A 22,267-nucleotide genomic window follows, 5' to 3' on the forward strand; every position below is an offset into this window, starting at 1 on the left:
GCGGAAACGGAGTCAGCCTGCTTAACAACGCATGCGCGGGCGAGCGGGGAGACGGGGCGGCCCCCGCGGAGGAGCGTAAGAACAACCAGAGCGCTCTATTCAAATTAGGTCCTTGTAGGGTAAGGACCTCCCCCGGCAGGAGGCGGGGGGACCCCAGGGGGAGGGAGCAGCACCACCCCCGAAGGGAGGAGCGAGGTCGAAGCCGCACAAAACGGCACGGAGCGCCGGAAGTGTACCGGCAGTCAGGTTCCGGCTCAGAGTCAAGTAACAGCTGCTCAGACAGCTCGGAAGAGCCGACTGAGCCCGGCTGGGACTTGGAAACCGAGAGAGCAGAATTAATGCGGTTTCGAGCGAAACCGAATAAAGATTTAAACAATATCGGGAAACAATCGCAACACAAACTCACCGATTGGGGAAAAATGAAAGCAGCCTGTGGGGACCGGGCACCGGCAGCCTCCATGCACGCTTTCCCGGGGGAGTTTGCCGGAGTGCGGGGGAACCAACAAAGGGCATATACCCCGGTTAACCCAAAAGAAGCCAAAGCGATTTCAGAAATAGGGATCAACTCAGCTGTAGTACCCACTCTTGAGGATGACCTTTCTAGCAATAACGATCTGCTCACTTTTGATATTATGCAAATAAGCCGCATGCTTTTTGATGGGGCGGGGCGGATTGTATTTAAGCAGGAATGGCAGGACGACCGCGTTAGTCCAGGCTTCCGGGGAAGGGCAACAACTCAGCGAGCTGTCCCCAGCCGGCACAGCTTTCCCTGGCAGCACCCTCACTCCAAGCATCCCGGCCCCGGGGAAACGGGACGTCCTTTCCATGCTCGGATTTCGGATTACAAACCTATCCTGAAGGCCACTGCCGTAGACCCTCCGCTGCCAATCAAATTGACTTGGAAATCATCAGACCCTGTATGGGTTGAGCAGTGGCCCCTGACAGAGCCTCGAATGGCAGCCTTGCTGGAACTGGTCGACCGCGAACTGCAAAAGGGTCACATAGAACCCTCCACCAGCCCATGGAACACCCCTGTATTCGTGATCCCCAAGAGGTCCGGACAAGGCTATCATCTCGTCCACGACCTGAGAGAGGTGAACAAGACAATCCGACCCCTGGGTCTGGTCCAGACGCTGCTACCCACGAACTCAGCCATCCCCACAGGGCAGCCATGCGCAGTACTGGATATCAAGGACTGCTTCTTTTCAATACCCCTGCACCCTGAGGACAGAGAACGATTTGCCTTTTCCGTGGCGTTTCGGAACGGCGAGCGGCCCAACCTTCGCTTCCAATGGAGAGTGCTTCCACAAGGCCTAGTCGACAGCCCGACCATATGCCAGATCACCGTGGACAAAGCACTGACGCCGGTCCGACACTCCAATCCCACCGCAACCATCATCCAGTACATGGACGACATCCTGGTTGCAGCACCATCAACAAGCCAAGTAGATGACCTGGTGACCACAATCACGGAGACCCTTCAGGCCAACGGCTTCGAGATCGCGAGCGCAAAGATCAAGAGAGGACCCTGCGTGACCTTCCTGGGAGTAGGAATCACAAGCTCCTACGTGACACCCCCCGAGATGAAAGTCAACCGAGACGTCAAGACGCTCCACGACGTGCAACGCCTGGTGGGATCGCTGCAGTGGCTTCGCAACATTGTCCTGATTCCCCCCGAGGTCATGGACCCTCTGTACGACCTCCTGAAAAGAAAGAACCCCTGGGAACCCAAGGAACTGACGCCGCAGGCAACGAGCTCCCTCGACCTCATCGAAAACCAGATGTCCACTGGCACACTTGCCAGGTGGAACCCAGCCCTGCCACTGGACCTGTACGTCCACTTTACACCGAAGGGGGGAGTGGGAGCACTGGCCCAAGGACCTGCTGAAAAGGCCCGACCAATCCAATGGGTGGTCCTTGGAAGACCCGCTCGTGCATTTTCCCCTGGAATCGAATGCATCGCCAGTCTCATCATGAAAGGCAGGAGACTCGCCTTGAAACACCTAGGGACAGAGCCGACAAGCATCCACCTTCCGTTTCGCAAGCAGCCGACCTCGGAGTCAGCCACAATATCAGAGTACCTGGCCCTTGCTCTCTCCGGCTTCAGAGGAGAAATCTCCTACTCCTCCAGACCACCCTGGACAAAGCTGCTGACCGTAGTCGACATGGACGTGCCACCGAAGGTCAAGGACAGACCGCAGCCGGGACCAATGGTCTTCACAGACGCTTCCTCCACGACTTCAACCGCAGCAGCAGTGTGGCAGGCAGGAGAGCAATGGCACTGCGTCAAAGCGTGTGACCCCACACTGTCAGTGCAACAGCTGGAGGCAGCAGCAGTGGTTTTGGCGTGCGGACTCTTCCAAGACGAACACCTCAACATCGTAATGGACTCTATATTCGTGGCAAGGCTCTGCCTAGCCATGGCAGGACCAGGAGTGTCGACATCAGCAGCAGCCCTAATGCTGGAAGAAGCGCTTTCCTCGCGACAGGGCACCGTGTCAGTCATCCACATCAACAGCCATGACCCAGTCAAAGGCTACTTCCAGACCGGCAACGATAAAGCGGACGCCGCAGCAAAAGGCGTTTGGACCCTGCAAAGAGCTCGTCAACTGCACGAGTCGCTCCACATCGGAGTCAAAGCACTGGCGAAGAGATGCGGAATCCCGACGGCGGACGCGAAACATGTGGTAGCCACTTGCCCTTACTGCCAGAAGTCACCCCTTTGGACCTACGGAGTCAACCAGAGAGGTCTCAAGCCCTCAGAAATCTGGCAGTCAGACTTCACCTGGTGCGAACTGATGAAGCCCCGAGCATGGCTTGCAGTGACAGTAGACACTTATAGCGGGACGATCATAGCCACACAGCACCCCAAAACCAACTCCAAAAACACAATTCAGCACTGGCTGACAGCCATGGCTTGGCTTGGTATCCCCAAGCAGATCAAAACGGACAATGGCTCCAATTTCATCTCTAAACAAGTACAGGAATTCGCTGCGAAATGGGGCATCACGTTAGTGCAAGGCATCCCACACAACAGTACCGGGCAGGCCATAGTTGAGAGAGCAAACCAGACCCTGAAAACCAAGATAGAAGTATTGGCAAAAGCAGAGGGCTTTGCCAATGCCATTCCCCCAGGAGATCAGGCACGTATGCTGGCAACTGCTTTGCTGGCACTGAATCAATTCCCTAGGGGAGATGAAACAAACAGTCCCGTCCAAAAACACTGGGCCACTCGAGCGCTAGAAGAGGGCCCACAGGTGATAATCAGAAACGAGCTAGGCGAGTGGGAACAGGGTTGGAGGCTGATGCTCACGGGGAGAGGGTACGCAGCTGTCAAAAAGGACGGCAAAATCAGGTGGTGTCCACTTAAGTCAATTAAACCGGACCTTCATAGCGAGCAGAATGAGACTGACGAGAATTGTGAGTCTTTGTTTACAGGACCTGCTCGTGGGATGTCCTCGTGACGCGTACATCCCGGTTCCAGACGAAAGTGACCGACCACCAAGCCGTCAGGCAGCACCCAAGAGACCCGCGTGGGTGAGACCCAAGCACCAAGGGTGTTTCTGTGTGATTTTGCTGTTGGGGCTTGTCACCAGAGGGCAAGCCAGCCCAGATCACTACCCCCATCGGCCCTTCAGGTGGGTCATGCGACACCTTGGTAGTGGCAGAGCACTCAGAGAAATCACCACACCGAACACCCCATCCTTTGTGCTCCGCATCACCGATCTGTTTCCAGGACAGCCTAGGGCAAACCCCTATTCCCTACACGCCAAACACTCGTACCTATCCTACTGGCGCCCAGCTTCAAACCCTGGGAAAAGCTACTGCAATCACCCAGGGTGGGGATATTGTGGGCACTGGGGCTGCGAAACCATAGTTACAGATGCCAGACCGTCGGGGCCTGGGTGGGACCCACAAGAACCAGACAAATTCTTACAGTTCACCTGGGCACCCATCGGCTGCAAAATACCCGTCTTCTTTCGCGAAAACTCCCATCGAAACCAAATTAAAATCCCTAACTTTCGGGCATGCACTGATTACAACATGACGGTCTTGCAGCCAGATCACCCTAGCTGGGCCACAGGCAGAACGTGGACAGTAGTCCTTCAAGGGTCAAAAGAGAGGGTGAACGTGCAAATTATCAGGCTCCAGCCGTCAGCACCCCGAGCAGTCGGACCCAACAAAGTGATTAAAAGTGTGCCGAAAGGGAGAAACATAACCTACCCCAAAACCTTACCCACAGGGGTCAGCAATGTCCCGACCGGTCAAGTGGAAACCTTTCAGATGAGTCGCTTAACCGAGTCAGATGCAGACCCAATCCTTTGTATGTTAGAGGCTACCTTTGTATCCCTGAACGAATCCAACCCTAACCTAACTGAATCCTGCTGGCTTTGTTACGATGTCAAACCCCCCTTTTACGAGGGAGTCGCTTTAGACACTCCCTTCAGTTATTCCACAGCCGACGCCCCTCACCAGTGCAGATGGGACACCCCTCGCAAAGGAATCACCCTGAGTCAAGTCACAGGCCGAGGCAGATGCTTTGGAAATTCAACCCTAGCTAAGCGGGGAGGTAACATCTGCACCAAAATTGGCAGGCTGAACAGGAAAAACAATAAGTGGGCAGTCCCATCCGCATCGGGGATGTGGGTTTGCCAGCAATCCGGAGTGAGTCCTTGTGTGTTCCTTCCCAAATTCAATGACTCTAACGACTTCTGTGTCCAAGTTCTGATTGTTCCTGGGGTCTTGTACCACTCAGACGAAGAGATGTACCATCTTCTTGAGGGACCCAGCTGGATCCACAAAAGAGAAATAATGACAGGTATAACTATCGCAATGCTGCTCGGCCTGGGAGCAGCAGGAACGGCCACGGGTGTCTCAGCCCTAGCGACACAGCATCAAGGACTGTCCCAACTGCAGGCAACGATTGACGAGGACCTGCAGAGGATCGAGAAGTCCATCTCCTATCTAGAGAAGTCGGTCTCCTCACTCTCCGAAGCGGTCTTGCAGAACAGGCGAGGCCTGGACCTCCTGTTCATGCAGCAAGGGGGCCTGTGTGCCGCCTTGAAAGGGTTTCTATGCAGACCACACGGGAGTCGTGAGAGACTCCATGGCAGAACTCTGGAACAGACTGGCCCAGAGGCAGAAAGACAGGGAGGCCCAACAGAGCTGGTACGAGTCCTGGTTCAATCAATCACCTTGGCTAACCACTCTGATTTCTGTCCTGATAGGTCCATTGGCGATGCTGTTTCTAACAGTCACCTTCGGACCATGCCTGCTGAACAAGCTGGTCTCATTCGTTCAGAGCCGCCTGGAACGGACCAACATCCTGTTCATAGGGCGACGACAACTGCTGTGAATTCAACCAGGGAATTCAACCAAAGAACACTGCCAGTCACAAGATTTTCAAAACTTGTCTGGCAAAAGCTTACTCAGGTTTCCCAAAATCCCTTTCCCTTGTCAAGTCACAACTTTATACCTCAATTCAGTATCTATGTACACGACTACCTCATTCATTTGTGAAAAGGGAGGGGGAGATGTGGTAGCTAGGGAAGAGGCGCTGCGGAAGATTTCGCGATGTCACGGGAAGCTAGGACCTTCGGTTCCCCATAGATAAGACCCTCAGGTACTCATAGATAAGAAATTAACATAGGAATGTGGTCCGACTAACAATAGGAATGTTGCCCCACTGAAGCCAGTAACTTTCCATCCCTTACCCAGTACTTTTCCATCCCCTACTAACCATAGGTAAGAAGGACAAACCCCTTTTTGACGTAGAGACCCCTAAGACTATAAGACCCCATGAGAAGAAGTAATAAACGCCTTTTGACCGTCCACCACATTGGTGTCTGCGTATGTCATTGGCCCGAACGGCCCTAGAGAGAGGGCTGTCGAGCTGTACCTCAGAACCAGGTCGCCTGCCTTGATCCAAAAGGCAACAGGGGCTCTGCAGGGCTCCCCCCAGCACCTCCAGCCCCCCCAGGGCCTCGAGCTGCTGCAAACCCTCGGGCTGGGCCCACACCAGGCCTGGGGAGGGGAAAAACGGCGTTAAAACAGCCAAAACCGGGAAAAATAGCACCAAAATTGACAAAAAACCACCCCAAAAGCCCCAAAAAACTTCCCAAACCTCCCCCCAAAAACATCCCAAAAAACCTCAAAAAATGCCCCAAAAATCCCCTAAAATTTCCCCCCAAAAAACCCAAAATCCCCCAAAAATCCCTAAAAAATCCAAAAACTAAAAAAAAAAAAATAATAATCTAAAAAAGTCTCCCAAAAAATTCCTTACAAAAATCTCCCCTCAAAAAAATCCCAAAATCCCCTAAAAATCCCCCAAAATCTCAAAAAATCCCTAAAAAATCCCTAAAAAGTTCCCCCAAAATCCCAAATAAATCTTCCTAAAATCCCTAAAGAATAATAAAAAAGTCCCTAAAAAATGAAAAAGATCCCCCAAAAAATCTCAAAAAAACACATAAGAAATCACAAAAAAATCACAAGAAAACCTGAAACAACCCAAAAAACGCCAAAAAATCAGAAAAAAAAAATTTAAAAATCCCAGAAAAACCCTAAAAAATCAGAAAAATTCCCTAAAAAATACCTAAAAGATTCCAAAATACCCAAAAAAAAAAACCCTTTAAAAATCCCCCAAAAAATCTTTAAAACTCCCCCCAAAAAAAAACCCTTAAAATCCTCCCCTAAAAAACCCCAAAAATACACAAAAAATCACAAAAAAGTCACAAAAATTCACAAAAATATCACAAAAAAGGCAAAAAAACCTGAAAAAAATCCGAAAAAAATCCCCAAATCCCTAAAAGATCCCAAAAAAACCCCAAAATGCCCAAATTCTCCCCAGACTCACAGGAGACGACGAAGAGCGCGGCGGGGGCCATGCGCGGGTCAGGGTTCCCCCGGAGCGCCCCCAGCAGGGCGGGCAGAGCCCCCAGCGCCAGCGCCTGGCCCTGCGCTGCCGGAAGGTTCTGGGCACACGAGCCCAGGAGCCGCGCGGCCCTGGCGCGGAGAGGGGGCCAGTGGTGACCCAGCAGGTCCAGGACAACCTCCAGGCCCCCTAAAGAGCAGAATTCTGGGGAGAAACACCGAGAATTTGGGTTAAAATGGGAAAAAATGGGCTTCAAATGGCCCCAAACTCAGCCCCAGCCCAGCGGCACTGGCTCAGAGGGGCCAGCGGTGACCCAGGAGACCCAGGACCACCTCCAGGTCCCCTAAAGAGCAGAATTCTGGGGAGAAAAATGGAAACTTTGGGTTAAAATGGGAAATTATGGGTTAAAATGGGTGAAAGTGGGAGAAAACGGGGTTCAAATGGCCCAAATGGCCCCAAACTCAGCCCCTGGCACCCCCGGCACAGAGAGGGGGCCAGCGGTGACCCAGCAGGTCCAGGACCACCTCCAGGCCCCCTAAAGAGCAGAATTCTGGGGAGAAATGGGACAGAAATGGGAAAAAACAGGGTTAAAACAGGAAAACGTGGGGCTAAATGGGGAAAAAATGGCACAAAATCCATCTCCAAACCAGCTATGAGTGACCCCAATGACCCCTGAGTGACCCTGAGTGACCAAAATGACCCCAGAGTGACCCCAGAGTGACCCCTGAGTGACCACTGAGTGACCCCAATGACCCCTGAGTGACCCCTGAGTGACCAAAATGACCCCTGAGTGACCAAAATGACCCCTGAGTGACCCCAGAGTGACCACTGAGTGACCCCAGTGACCCTGAGTGACCCAAATCACCTCTCAATGACCCCAGTGACCCTGACTGCCCATCCCAGACCCTGAATGACCCCTGAATGACCCCAGAGTGACCCCAATGACCTTTAACCTCACCATTGGCATTGTCCAGGCTCTCGCAGAGGTCGCAGAGCTCCTCCAGGGCCCCCTCGTGTTCCCCGGTGTCCCCCAGGCCCCGCTCGGGCGCCGCCTCCCCGGGACAGGGCCCGGCCAGGAGCCGCGGGCAGCTCTGGAGCTGAAACCCCCAGCCCGGGGAAGGTGTGTGGGGGAGGCAAGTGACCAAAGCAAGATGTTTGCCTGCAGATTGTGACCACTGGAGAAAGAAAACAATGGCTCTCACTTACTGCTGAGAACATGGACTACCTGTTACATCTGTTCCCTATTGTATCTGTTCCCCCCCCCCTCACAATTTTCAGTAATAAAATCCTCTGAGTTAGCTAGAGCCTTTGAGATCTCACCAGCGTAGCAGGCGGATCCTCGGCTGGACTGCACCAAAGGACTTCGTCTCTGCGTTGGTAGCTATATCCCCTCTCCCCTCCTCTTTCTCTCTTTCTCTATCTTTTCCTCTGCCTTAATCCCTCTATCGCATTTTTGCTGTGGTTATTTCAATAAAACTGCATTTGATTTGATTATCACTGCAAACCCTCTTGTACCGTGTTGGTTTTTGCACTCTGAGATCATTCCTACGAACCATCAGGTCATCTGTCTACTAGGACAGACCCTGACATTGGAGCGACATTTCTATGAGCTTTTTCGATGGGCAAAGTTCTTTGGGTTTTTCACGAATGTGCTCTTTGCCCTTGATATGTTTGTATGGGAATGCATGGAACCCATTTTCCAAGCCATTTTGAACCTTGGATTCGGGTTCCCCCGCATTTATCCAGTGTTCAGGGCACTCTTTCCGGTTTTGAAAGAGAGAGCGCCTGCCTTTCCCTGGATTGCTGACTGCAGGAGGCAAGCCCTATTCCCCCGAATTCTCATGGGAGAAGTTCCTTTTGGGGGAGATGATCTGCTGCTTCCCAGCCTCCCTGGCTCGCAGCAGAGGGGTGAAGTCTTGCCCGCAGCCAAAGAAGTTTTTCCCCTGCATTTTCGGAGCATGCTCAAATGGAGCCACATTTTCCCTCCTCCGTTGCTCTCAGAGGGGTTTGAGTGGGCTGAGCCGCCCCTGGAAGCTCGGCAGGCATCGCCCCGTCCGGCCTCTTGGACCTCGCATCGCTCAGACCTGGGGGTGGCATCGGTGCCTGAGGTCCCGCCTCCCGAGTTTGTGGGGCTTCCCCAACCCTCCCCACGGGTGCGGGTGCTTCCCCATGTGGCCTCTCCCGCGGCCGTCCCTCCTGCAGAGCCTGTGGGTGCAGCGGCCCCGCCTGGGCTTGCGAGCTCAGAAACACCGCTTCCCGCGGCTGCACCGGTGTTGCAAGGCAGCAGCGATCAGGCACCGCTTCCGCCGCTTCCCGCAGCTGCGCTGGTGTTGCCAGGCGATGCACTCAGTGACAATGGCGGTTGCCGCCAGCGTGTGTCCGAGGCTGCGCCGCCTGTGGATGCACCAAGAGCCGACCCCATGTGGGTCCCTGTAGCTCCACTCGCGGTGGCCCTGCTTTCACCCTCAGCGCCGATGCCGGAGGTGTCATTTGAGACCAGCGACCCAGTGCTGCCGCCGTCACCCCCGCCCGCCTGCTGCAACTGCATTCTCTCTGGCCTCGCCCCCGCCACCAGCCACCCCAGCAGTTCTGCCGCCTTCGGGGACTCCGTCCTCCATGTCTGCGTCAGAGGCTGCCCGGGAACTGGCAGCATATCTGAGCTCAGACCGTCCCATGCCGTTTGCCCTTGCAACAGCGGTTTCAGTGGCTGGCCTCTCCTTCCGTGGAGGAGGCATGGCTCAACAGCTGAGTGCGGGAGCAGCCCGGCCGCCTTCTTTCAAGCTCAGCGTTCTTGGCGGGTTGGGGGGTGTTTGGTCAGTTGTTTCCCCTTGGGGGGTGCGAATCTCCCTGCCGTCCCTCATGCGCCCCAGCCGCAAGGGGGAGGGGGGTCCTGAAAGTTCTGCCTTTGGTCCCCAGCCCAGAGGGGGTGGGGGTGGTACTGGGAGGCAGATGGGGGGAACACCTTTGGCATTTGCATTGCAGAGGCAGAGGGAATGGCGGAAAGCCATCATCGCTTGTTTTCTGTGGGGAACAAACATTCCCAGACCCGAGATGGAGATTCTCAGGACAGCTTCTGTCCCCTCACTACCAACATGCATCAGTGATTTTGGGGGGAAGGAAGCGTTTGGTCACTTGTTCTGCCATTGCACTGGCAGTGTGGTGCTGGGCTGTGACAACACAGAGCCCGCCTCTCAGGCTGGGCCTGGCTGTTTGGCTCGGTTCCCTGGGCCAGGGCCACCGCCCGGCCGGCTGCTGGGTTTGGAGGCTTTGCTTCCCCCGTCAGGACCTGGACCACTGTTCTGTGGGACAGGTCTGGGGTTCTTGATCCTTCCACGTGGGCCAGGGCCCACTCAGGGCCTCTCAGGCTCCTCTCTGCTGCTGCTGCTCTTTCTGGAAAAAAAAAAAAAAAAAAAAGTTGAAAGAGCTAGTAGCACCTCAAAAGCATTGAAGAGCCAAAAATTACAAGTAGTTCAATAAAGGAGTGTGGCCAAGGCATTAAAAATTTTTTCTCAAAATTGTTTGATAACTGTCAATGGATTTTTGATAATTATTGATGATTTTTCTTCAGCAATTTGTTGTTTCAGGATTCTGCAAGCCTGTTTCAGGACCCAAAGGGACTTTCAGAAATGTCAAAGAGGAACATCTTCAGTCGATGGACTTTCTCCTGTAACTCAGCTGTTTGGAGTTGAAGCAATGAATTTCTTTGCATTGTTTAAGCATTTTCTTATGTTGTAAGATTGTTTTAGTGATATGATAGCATTTTATGTTCTACAAGTGAAGAATTTCCCTGATCATTCCACATCAGCACTTGATTGAGGTTTTTCATTGGCAACAGATAACCCGTCAAGTGTTTGTTCTTTCTTCTGCATGGGTACAGCAGACAAAATGACAAACACTTTTCTTTTTAATTTAACTAAAATAAAAAGGGTGATATGTCACAGACATCTTTTATGAAAAATCCTTTCCTTAGGATTTTTCCTCCTGAGAAGCTGAGAGGCCTCAGGAACAAAATGTAAACAATGGTTATCTGCTGCTGTGGAATGCAACAGGTGGATCTCTGATTGGCCCATGTTGGTTGTTTCTAATTAATGGCCAATCACAGTGAGCTGGCTTGGACAGAGAGTTTGAGCCACAAGCCTTGGTTATCATTCTTTGCTATTCTATTCTTAGCTAACCTTCTGATGAAATCCTTTCTTTTATTCTTTCAGTATAGTTTCAATATAATAAATATAATTAAATAATAAATAAAGCCTTCTGAAACATGGAGTCAGATCCTCGTCTATTCCCTCATGCTAAGACCCCTGTGAACACGGCCACGGTGACAGGCTGCCAGGGAGACAGCGTGACCGGAGCTCCACCACCCCTATATCCCGGGCACAGGCGAATTGGGGGCATTTCCGTGGCACCCCTGCCACACTTCCCCATCCCCCCTGCTGACCCCCCCTTTGTCACTCTCTCAGCGTGGGGGACTTGGTGGCACTGCAGGACCCCTCTCTGTGCCATCCCTGAGGTGGCACCTGTGCTTTTTGTCACCACCACCCGCCAATTTGTCACCAGTGCCCCAAAACAGGGGGTGGCCCACATCCTATGGTGGGGGAGAAGGGACAGCAACATTTTTGGTGTCTCCCTAACCACTTCCATCCCCTCAAGGATGCTCTGTGACTCTGCACTGCCCCCGCCCCCCCCGCCCCTACGTCCTCCTCCTCCTTCACCTGTGCCCCAGGAGGTGATGCCGCTGCTCCCAGTGGGGACGTGCCAGTGACACCGAGGGGACACCGTGGACCGTGACACTGAGGGGACCCCTCAAAGGGACTGCAGGGTCACAGTGGCTCCTGGAGTGACAGCTGGTGGCTCCTGCAGTGACAGCTGGAGGTCCCACCATGCTGTGGTGACAATTTGGGGGGTGGGTGCTCCTTTTGGGGTTCTCCAGGGTCGGTCCCAAAATCCCCTCCCATCACCACAAAGTCACCTCCCCAGGCCTCGCCTCAGTCTCCCTCTCCCTCTGCAGGGACCATGTGGAGCTGATGTGATAGCATTGGGTTTATTTGGGGGGATTTTGGGTTGGGGGCTACTGGGATGGACTGGTGGGACAGTGGGATGGGCCAGGCTGTGGGCAGGCTGGTGGTCATCTGGGCTGGGGGCAGGCCAGGCTGTGGGGCTGCAGGGCCAGGGGCTGTCCAGATCAGAATCCAGCTGGGATCCATGGCTCGGATGTCCATCTGGACCAGTGTCCATCCAGAGTGGGATCCATGGACTGGTGTCCATCTGGACCAGGGTCCAACCTCTCCTGCCCCCATCCATCCCATACTCTCCAGCCAGGGCCACTTCTCACTGCAGAGTGGACAAGACCCTCGGTCAGTGCCAAGATGACCCCAAACCCTGTCCCAGCAACCCTGCCACGCCACCCACCCCGAGCCCCAGTGCCACTGGTGTTCCCTGGAAGCCAGGCCAGCTCCGGAATTCCTGGCAAAGGAGATCCAGAGTCCTGGGCTGGGGACTCAAGGGCATCCAGGACAGTGAGCACTGAGTCCATGGGGCATGGGGGGACAATTAGGAACACAGCTGGGGACATGCCTGGGTGGACGGGGGTGGGGGGTGAAGGGGGTTAAGGGGTGGGGAGAGGGTTGGAGGGCAGGATGCCCCCAAAACTTCACCAAGTCAAAGGGGAGGATGTTCAAAACTAGAGGGGGGAAGGATGAAAAATAGGGAAAGGAGCCAAAAAGGGGGAAAAGAACCCCAAATAGGGGAAGAGTGACCCAAAATGGGGGGAGGACCCAAATGACAGAGAAAGGATCCAAAGTAGGGAGGAAAAGACACAAAATAGGGAGAAAGGAAGCAAAAGACGGGGAAAGGATCCAATCTGGGGAAAACATCTCAAAGGGGGAGGAAAGGACCCAAATTCAGAGGACAAAGGGTGTCACGGGAACAAAGCTCTTCCTGCACTTGGGGCACTCCCAGGGCTGCCCTTAGGGGTGGCTCTGTTGGTGTCTGGTCAAGATAGAGCTCTGAGAGAAGCTCTTCCTACACTCAGAACACTCGTAGGGCCTCTCCCCGGTGGGATGCACCAGTGGCTGATGAGAGCAGCGTTCTGCTTGAAGCCCTTCCCGCAGTCAGGGCAGTTGAAGGGCCTCTCATCTGTATGAAGCTGCTGGTGCAGGAGGAGAAAGGAGCTGGTCTGAAACCTCTTCTTGCATTTAATACACTCATAGGGCCTCTCTCCAGTGTGGATCCTCTGGTGGCCAATCAGGTGGGACTTTGACATGAAGCTCTTCCCACACTGCCCACATTTGTAGCGCTCTTTCAGACCTGTGTGGACTTCCATGTGGTGGGTCAGGTGGCTTCTCCTCTGGTAGCTATTCCCACATTCCCCACACTCAAAAGGCCATTCCCCAGCGTGGTTTCTCTGGTGGATGGTCAGTTCAGATGTTGTCCTGAAGCTCTGCCCACCCTCTGCATACTCATAGCTTTGTTCCTCCGTGTGGATCCTCAGGTGGGCAGTCAGGGTGGAGTTCTGGGTCAAGCTCTTTCCAAACTCAGGACACTCGTAGGGCCTCTCCCCGCTGTGGACACGCAGGGAGTGATGAGGCCGGAGTTGTACCTGAAGCCTTTTGCACAATGGTGGCAGCAGAAGAGCCTCTCGCCTTTGTGACTCTGCTGATGCCTGATGAGACAGGAACTCATCTGAAACCTCTTCCTGCATTTATCACACTCGTCGGGACGTTCCTCTGTGTGGATTCTCATGTGGCGGATCAGGGAGGATCTCAGGGAGAAGCTCTTCCCACATTCTGAGGACTTACAAGACTCCTCCCATCCTGGAGCTGCTCATGGATCCCCAGCTCTGAGCTGCAGCTCCATCCCTGGCCCAGGGTGGGCCTTTCCCCCTCAGATCCCCATGATCGGCGTTTGCAGCCCCTCCTCGTAAGGGATCTCTGGGGCTTTTCTTTCCCCTTTGATTCCTGTGCTGTGGAGCTGCACAAAACAGCCTCTTCCACAAGTTCTCCTGTGGGGATTTGACCTCCCTAGTCTCTGGCCTAAGCTTCTTGTCTGGGGAAGGAAGGACAAGGAGAAGATGGGATTTGCCTCTGTGCCACAGGGAAGGACAAGGAGATCCTCCCAGTGCGTCCCCAGCAGGACAGCTTTGGCACCAGGGTTGTCCTGCAGCCGGGGGCTGTGCTGGGGTGAGAGATGGAGCAGGAGAGAGGGGGAAAGGGGCACTGACTTCCTCCTCACCTGCCTGGGGCTCCTGGGCCATCTTCTTCCTCACGGCGTCCTCCTTCTTCATCGGGCCAAGGTTTGGAAAAAGAAAATCCTGGTTTGGGGGAAAACAAGGGCTGAACATGTTGGGTTTGATAGTCCTGTTGCCCAAGTGCAGCTGGAGAAGTCAATGCCCCTTTCAGCTATGAGGGGCCTGGAGCCCGCTCATCCCCAGCCTCCCCCACCCCTCCAGGCAGCCAGTTTGTCTCCCAGCTCCGGGATCGCCCCTCTGCGCTCTTCCCCACTCCAGGGCTCCCGAGCTCCCTTTTGCTCTCCTGGGCATCCCCCAGCCCGAGATCACCCCTGTGCCCATCGGTACCAGGCGAACGTGAGGCTGTTCCCTCCATGGGAAATTCACGGTTCAGGTTTGAGGTCCTGCAAGAGTCAAAGATCCCCTGCCCCATGAAAAAACCCTCCCAGAGACCCCCCGATGGATCTGGTGCAAGCTCCCCCTCCCCACTCACCTGCGTAATCTGGAGGGGGCAATGCAGCAGGAGTCAGGGGAGCTTCAGCCTGAGCGGCAGGGGAAGGCGGCGGGGAAACCAACGTGGTTGTGCTGCTCCTCTTCCTTCTGCTCCTCCACTTACTCCTCGTCTGTTCCTCCTCTTCCTTCCACTTTTCTTTCACTCCTAGACCGGCCCAGGCAATGCTGACACCCAAAAGCAGCTGCGCTCTGCCCTGGGCGGGTTCCGAAACAGCATGGCAGTAAAACTGGGGAGTGAAACTGGGAGCATTGGGAAAGATCATGAGAGCAGCGGAAAGGAATTGGGAGCGCTTTCCCTGCCAGTCCCGCTTTTACTGGGAGAACTGAGAGGGAACTGGGAGCAAACAGCACTCGGAGGCGGCTGCAGCCAGCAGCTAGTGGGGCCATGATAGAAGGCCTGGTTATGAGAATAAGAGAGCGATCGCGCACTGGGATTGGTGGGCGGGAGCAGCGCGGGGTTTGCTCGGTTATGTGAGGGCCGGGAGGGGCCGGAGCAATGGCGGCGGCGTCCGGTGAGAGGGGACAGGGAGCGGGAATGGGGACCGGGAGCGGGAATGGGGACGGCAATGAGGACAGGGAGTGGGTATGGGGACAGGGAAGAGGCATGGGAATGGGGACATGATCGGAAATGGCACCCGGAACTGGAATGGCACAGAGAATGGGGACAGGGACCAGGAATTGGAATATGGGTATGGGACGGGGAATATTGAAATGGAAATATGGGAACAGGAGCGGGACCGTGAATAACAGAAGGGGAACAGAGACATGGAATATGGGAGACGGATAGGGAATGAGACTGGAATGAGATTCAGGCTGGGATGGCAGTGGAACGGTACCAGGGTGACATGGGAATGGGTGGGTGAGAGGGGGTGACAGCAGGGAGAGGGGGATCCTGAACAGGGACACTGGCAACCAGGACAGAGGGACATGGAGACAGTTCCAGGGCAGGGGGGCCTTGATCAGCCACGCCATAACTTTCACCAGGGTCCCCAAGCACTTTTGCAGCTACTGGGCCTGTTCTGCCCAAAGCCCTGAGCAACCCCCAAGTCCCTCCCAGGAACCCCCACCTCTCTCAAACCCAACATGTCCCCCCGTCCCCTGGCAGATCCCCCCATGTCCCCATCAATGGCTTATTCCAATGTCTTTTTTTTTACCCTAGTTTTGTGTGTTTTGAAGGGACTAACAGAAATGAAAGGAAAATCCAGGCCACGGGGTGCAAGGAAGATGTGAAGCAGCTGGACAGGTGGTTTCTAAAATGGATAACCAGCAACAGGAATGGCCTGGGCTCTGCTTACCGCGGTTCCCTGGGGATTACCCAGGGTGGATGCATCTGTAGTGGCTGGAGCTGGAGCAGCGCAGGAAGGTCTTCCTGCATTTGGGGCACTCACTGGGCTGCCCTTAGTGCTGGCTCTGTTGGTGTCTGCTCAAGGTAGAGCTCTGAGAGAAGCTCTTCCCACACTCAGGACACTCATAGGGCCTCTCCCCACTGTGGATGCGCCAGTGGGTCACGAGGGTGGAGTTGTCCCTGAAGCCCTTCCCGCAGTCAGGGCAGCAAAAGGGCCGCTCCTCCGTGTGAATCCTCTGGTGCCTGACAAGATGAGAGCTGGTCTGAAACCTCTTCCTGCATTTATCACACTCATAGGGCTTCTCCTCAGTGTGGCCCCTCAGGTGGTAGATCAGGTGGGAGCGCTGGCAGAAGCTCTTCCCACACTCCCCACACTCGTAAGACCTCTCGCCAGTGTGGATCCTCTTGTGGACAATCAGGTTTGACTTGTGGGTGAATCTCTTCCCACACTCGGGACACTCATAGGGCCTCTCCCGGGTGTGCATGTGCTGGTGGCTGACAAGGGAGGAGTTGTACTTGAAGCCTTTCCCGCAGTCGGGGCAGAGGAAAGGCCTCTCCTCTGTGTGAGTGCGCTGGTGCCTGAGGAGATCAGAGCTGGTCTGAAACCCCTTTCTGCATTTATCACACTCGTAGGGTTTCTCCCCGGTGTGCCTCCTCATGTGGACAGTCAGGTGGGAGATCCGGCTGAAACTCTTCCCACACTCCTCACACTTGTAAGACCTCTCCTCGGTGTGCCTCCTCAGGTGGACAATCAGGCAGGAGATCCAGCTGAAGCTCTTCCCACACTCCTCACACTTGTAAGACCTCTCCTCGGTGTGGCTCCTCAAGTGGACAGTCAAGTTGGATCTCCGGCTGAAGCTCTTCCCACACTCCTCACATATATAGGGCCTCTCCCCCGTGTGGATTTTCATGTGGCAGATCAGGCTGGATTTCTGGCTGAAGCTCTTCCCACATTTCAAGCACTTCTGGGGCTTCTCCTTACCCTGAAGCTGCTCATGGACCACGAGCTCTGAGCTCCAGGCGCCTCCCCGGTCCAGGGTGGGCCTTTCCCCCTCAGATGCCCGAGATCTGCGTTTGCAGCCCCTCCTCGTGCGGGATCTCTGGGGTTTTTCCTCCCTGTTGGATTCCTGTGCTGTGGAGCTTCTCAAAACAGCCTCTTCCACAAGGTTCTGCTGTGGGGATTTGTCCACCCTGGTCTCCATCCTCAGCTCCTGGTCTGGGGGAGGAAGGACAAGGAGAGGATGGGATTTGCCTCCGTGCCACAGGGAAGGACAAGGAGATCCCCCCAGTGCGTCCCCAGCAGGACGGCTTTGGCAGCAGGGTTGTCCTGCAGCCAGGATTCAGCCCGGAGAGGGGAACACCCTTGCGAGGGGGAAGCCCTGGAGCTCCCCACAGCCTGGAGCAGAGTCAGGGGAAACGGGAGCGCTGAGACACCAAGAGCCCCGGCATTGCTAAGAGGGAGCCCAGAGAGGGGGATCTAGGGAACCCCTGGGGGCTGCAGGGAACCCCCAGCAGCACAGAGAAGGGGGAGCCTCAGAAGCCCAAGGTCAGAAGAGCAGAGAGGGGGGACCCTGGGGATTCCCGTGACAGCCTGGAGAGGGTGTGGACTCCTGGAGAGGAGAACGCTCAATAGATGCAGGACTCCAAGAAGTCCAAAGTGGAGAGACCAGAGAAGGGCAATTCATGGCGAGCTCTTTTTTGGAATAATCATGAGACATTCAAGTCTTGGCAGGCTTAAGGATGGTATTTCTCAGGGTTTTTCCAACTAATTTTTTTTGGTCTGGAGTTTTTTTTTGGGCAGGATCTTGGTGGTCTGGAGATTTTTATGGACACAAAATGTCTGGAGACTTCTAGAGATGGGTTGGGGCAGGAGGAATGCCAAACAAAATGCTCTCATACATTGTTTTTCTCATTTCCAAACCTCAGCCAAGTCTGTTGCCCTGTCTCTGGGAACACCCGCTGGTGTCACCTCTGTACATTGTCCCTGCTGCCTGGTGTCGCTCTCTGATCTGTTCCCTGTGTCATCCCATTCCTAGTGTCCACCGTGCCTGGCATCAACCCCTGGTCCATGTCCATCTTGTCTTATGTTGCAATGCAAGATGTGACCAGCAGTATGTATTTTATCACCATCTGTTGAAACCAGGAGGAGCAGTGTTCTTTATCACTTCCATGACACATCCCTCCTAACACCAGGGCAGATATTCTCTATTAATGGGCAAGCTGTTAAAACCAGGTGAGGCAGGTTTATTTTTATCTCTTCCATAACCCATCATCCCTTCAGGGAGATATCTTCTGTTAATAGGCCATTGAGATTCACTGAGTGACTGATAAAATTAATCAACAGTGGGTGTTCCCAGAAACGGAGCTCACAGACTGGGCTAAGGTTTGGAAATGAGAAATCCTATTTCCAAGAGAAAAACAAGGTATGAGAGCATTTTGTTGGGCATTCCTCCTGCCCCAACCCATCTCTAGAAGTCTCCAGACATTTTGTGTCCATAAAAATCTCCAGACCAAAAAAATTTAGTTGGAAAAACCCTGAGAAATACCATCCTTAAGCCTGCCAAGACTTGAATGTCTCATGATTATTCCAAAAAAGAGCTCGCCATGAATTGCCCTTCTCTGGTCTCTCCACTTTGGACTTCTTGGAGTCCTGCATCTATTGAGTGTTCTCCTCTCCAGGGGTCCATACCCTCTCCAGGCTGCCACGGGAATCCCCAGGGTCCCCCCTCTCTGCTCTTCTGACCTTGGGCTTCTGGGGCTCCCCCTTCTCTGTGCTGCTGAGGGTTCCCTGCAGCCCCCAGGGGTTCCCTAGATCCCCCTCTCTGGGCTCCCTCTTAGCAATGCCGGGGCTCTTGGTGTCTCAGCGCTCCCGTTTCCCCTGACTCTGCTCCAGGCTGTGGGGAGCTCCAGGGTTTCCCCCTCGCAAGGGTGTTCCCCTCTCCGGGCTGAATCCTGGCGGTCTCCTCTCTCTGGGCTACACGCTTCGGTGTCCCAGTGTTCTCCCCTCTCTTGCCCTCCCCCGCGAAGAAACAACCTCCTGGGACACCGCCAGAATCTCCCCAATGGGCATTTGCAGCTTAGCTTTGGAGTCCTTTGAGCTCCAAAAATCCCCCCATCCCCAAAAAAATACCCACCTATGGAGCACCCAGGATATTTGGTTGAGCTCCCCCTCTGTGATCACCTGAGATATGGAGGGGAAATGCCCCAGGGTCCGGGAGTGCTGCAGAGAAAGCGAGGGCTGGAGCCTGTGTTCCCCCCGCTTCCACTTCCCAATCCTCCTCCTCTCACCCAGCTCTTCCTCCCACCCGTCCTCCTCCTCTTCCTCCTCCACACCTCCTCCTCCTCCTCCTTCTCTTGTTCCCTCCAGCCCTTGTCCTGCTGCTTCTCCCTCCCTGCTCCACCATCCCATTCCTCCTGCCCCGGTCCTGCAGCCCTTGCAGCCCGCGGCAGGAGCGGGGATGGAGCCGGGACAGGTCGGCATGGGCAGTGCGGGGCTCTCAGCTGCTCCCACCCGCTGGGGCCGGGAGGAGCAGGAGGAGGAGAACCCTGCCTGGGGAGAAGGAGAGGCAAACTGGGAAAACTGGACGCTGCACATCCACACTGGGGCTTGCTGGGGATGTTGGTTGAGGCCTTCCAGCCCCTGGGGCTCCTATCATGCAGTCTGGGAGGGGGGAACACAGACAGGGCTGGGGGATGCCAGGAGTGGCATCGCTGGGAGGGACTGGGCTGTACTGGGATCATCCTGGGATCATTTTGGAAGTGAGTAGGAACCTGCCGGGCCAATTGAGACCATGTTAGGGGCTAATGTGATATACTGGGAATGACTGGGATCATTCTGAGAGTGAGTGGGAGATGCTGTGAGCAACTGGGAGCACGCTGGTAGCAAGTGGCATCATACTGGGACTGATTGTGTTGATGTAGCTGGAGGCAGCTTGGACCATACTGGGATGGATTGGAAGCAGCTAGGATTATACTAGGACCATACTGGGAATGGTGGTACATGACTTGGATCATATTGGAAGTTACTGGGATCATACTGCTGTTAAAAGGGAGCAACTGGGATCACACTTTGGGCTACTGAGAGCAACGGAGAGTGTCTGAGGTTGGAAATGCAAGATGTGAGTGGAGGTATGTATTCTATTGCCATCTGTTAGAGGTGGGGCAGTTATCTTCTGTTAATTGGGCAGTTTTCTTTATCTCTTCCACAAGCCCTCCAGGGAGATATCTTCTGTTAATGGGCCATTGAGCCTCACTGCAGGACTGATAAAATTACCTCACCCCATTGGTAGATGTTCCACCCATGGGGAGGAGCCAGGCATTCCTACCTGGATATAATCAGAGATTTGGAACACCACAGTCAGGCTTTTCCCACTGGATTCCCAGAGGAGCAGCTTTTCTTCTCCCCTGGATTCGCCGAGGAAGACCAGACCTATCTACACCACCACTGGACCTTTGGAGGAAAACTACACCCTTCTGCAGGAACCACTGCTTCAACAGAACCACATCTGTCCCTCCAGGAGGACTGCAGCCACCATTTAATTGGAGTGCAACAAACACCCTGACTAACAGGGTGTCAGCTTGGATTCTGACTCTGTCAGTGGTTTTCTTTCTACTATTACATATTTCATTTTATTTTTCCTAGCAAAGAACTGTTATTCCTATTTCCATATCTTTCCCTGAGAGCCCCTTAATTTCAAAATTATAGTACTTTGGAGGGAGGGGGTTTACATTTTCAATTTTAAGGGAGGCTCTGCCTTCCTTAGCAGACACCAAGACAGGCAGCGGGACCATCAAACCCAACGCGCCCAGCCCTTGTTTTCCCCCAAGCCAGGATTTCCTGTTTCTAAACCTTGGCCCGATGCAAGAGGAGGAGGTCGTGAGGAAGAGGAAGATGGCCCAGCAACCCCAAGCAGGTGAGGAGGAATTCAGTGCCCCTTTCCCCCTCTCTCCTGCTCCATCTCCCGCCCCAGCACGGCCCCCGGCTGCAGGACAACCCTGCTGCCAAAGCCGTCCTGCTGGGGACGCACTGGGAGGATCTCCTTGTCCTTCCCTGTGGCACGGAGGCAAATCCCATCCTCTCCTTGTCCTTCCTCCCCCAGACCAGGAGCTGAGGATGGAGACCAGGGCGGACAAATCCCCACAGCAGAACCTTGTGGAAGAGGCTGTTTTGAGCAGCTCCACAGCACAGGAATCCAACAGGGAGGAAAAACCCCAGAGATCCCGCACGAGGAGGGGCTGCAAACGCAGATCTCAGGCATCTGAGGGGGGAAAGGCCCACCCTGGACTAGGGAGGCACCTGGAGCTCAGAGCTCGTGGTCTATGAGCAGCTTCAGGGTAAGGAGAAGCCCCAGAAGTGCTTGAAATGTGGGAAGAGCTTCAGCCAGAAATCCAGCCTGATCTGCCACATGAAAATCCACACGGGGGAGAGGCCCTATATATGTGAGGAGTGTGGGAAAAGCTTCAGCCGGAGATCCAACTTGACGGTCCACTTGAGGAGCCACACCGAGGAGAGGTCTTACAAGTGTGAGGAGTGTGGGAAGAGTTTCAGCCAGATCTCCCACCTGACTGTCCACATGAGGAGGCACACCGGGGAGAAACCCTACGAGTGTGATAAATGCAGAAAGGGGTTTCAGACCAGCTCTGATCTCCTCAGGCACCAGCGCACTCACACAGAGGAGAGGCCTTTCCTCTGCCCCGACTGTGGGAAAGGCTTCAAGTACAACTCCTCCCTTGTCAGCCACCAGCACATGCACACCCGGGAGAGGCCCTATGAGTGTCCGAGTGTGGGAAGAGTTTCACCCACAAGTCGAACCTGATTGTCCACAAGAGGATCCACACTGGCGAGAGGTCTTACGAGTGTGGGGAGTGTGGGAAGAGCTTCTGCCAGCGCTCCCACCTGATCTACCACCTGAGGGGCCACACTGGGGAGAAGTCCTATGAGTGTGATAAATGCAGGAAGAGGTTTCAGACCAGCTCTCATCTTGTCAGGCACCAGAGGATTCACACGGAGGAGCGGCCCTTTTGGTCCTTTTTCACCTATACGAGTTGAGAAAGGACAGAGGATAGCTCAATTAGTTCTACTGGAGCAAATGACTAAAACATTACCCCCTCATCAATCACAGTCCCGGGGGAAGAGGGATTTGGCTCCAATGGAGGATTTACTCAGTTAACAATGGACTTAAACGTTCGGCTAAAACGTCCTGTATTGATAGAGTATCAGGGTGACAGGCAAACCTTGGAAGGTTTATTAGATATTGGTGCAGACTCCAGGATTATCAGCCTGGATTGCTGGCCCCACAACTGGCCGTTACAG

General features: G+C 54.4%; 1 protein-coding gene across 1 annotated transcript in view; it reads right to left on the bottom strand.

The window, feature by feature from the left end:
- Positions 1–12,837: 12,837 nt before the first annotated feature.
- The window catches only part of LOC131096395 (zinc finger protein 91-like), a 117,275-nt gene continuing 107,845 nt past the window's right edge, over positions 12,838–22,267 (bottom strand). Inside the window, 3 exon segments of the mRNA XM_058044735.1 lie at positions 12,838–12,938; positions 12,941–13,443; positions 16,024–16,931. Of these exon segments, the coding sequence (XP_057900718.1) occupies positions 12,838–12,938; positions 12,941–13,443; positions 16,024–16,931 (1,512 nt within the window).

The sequence above is a fragment of the Melospiza georgiana genome, unplaced genomic scaffold (genome assembly GCF_028018845.1).
Source record: "Melospiza georgiana isolate bMelGeo1 unplaced genomic scaffold, bMelGeo1.pri scaffold_29, whole genome shotgun sequence".
Taxonomy (NCBI): Eukaryota; Metazoa; Chordata; class Aves; order Passeriformes; family Passerellidae; genus Melospiza; species Melospiza georgiana.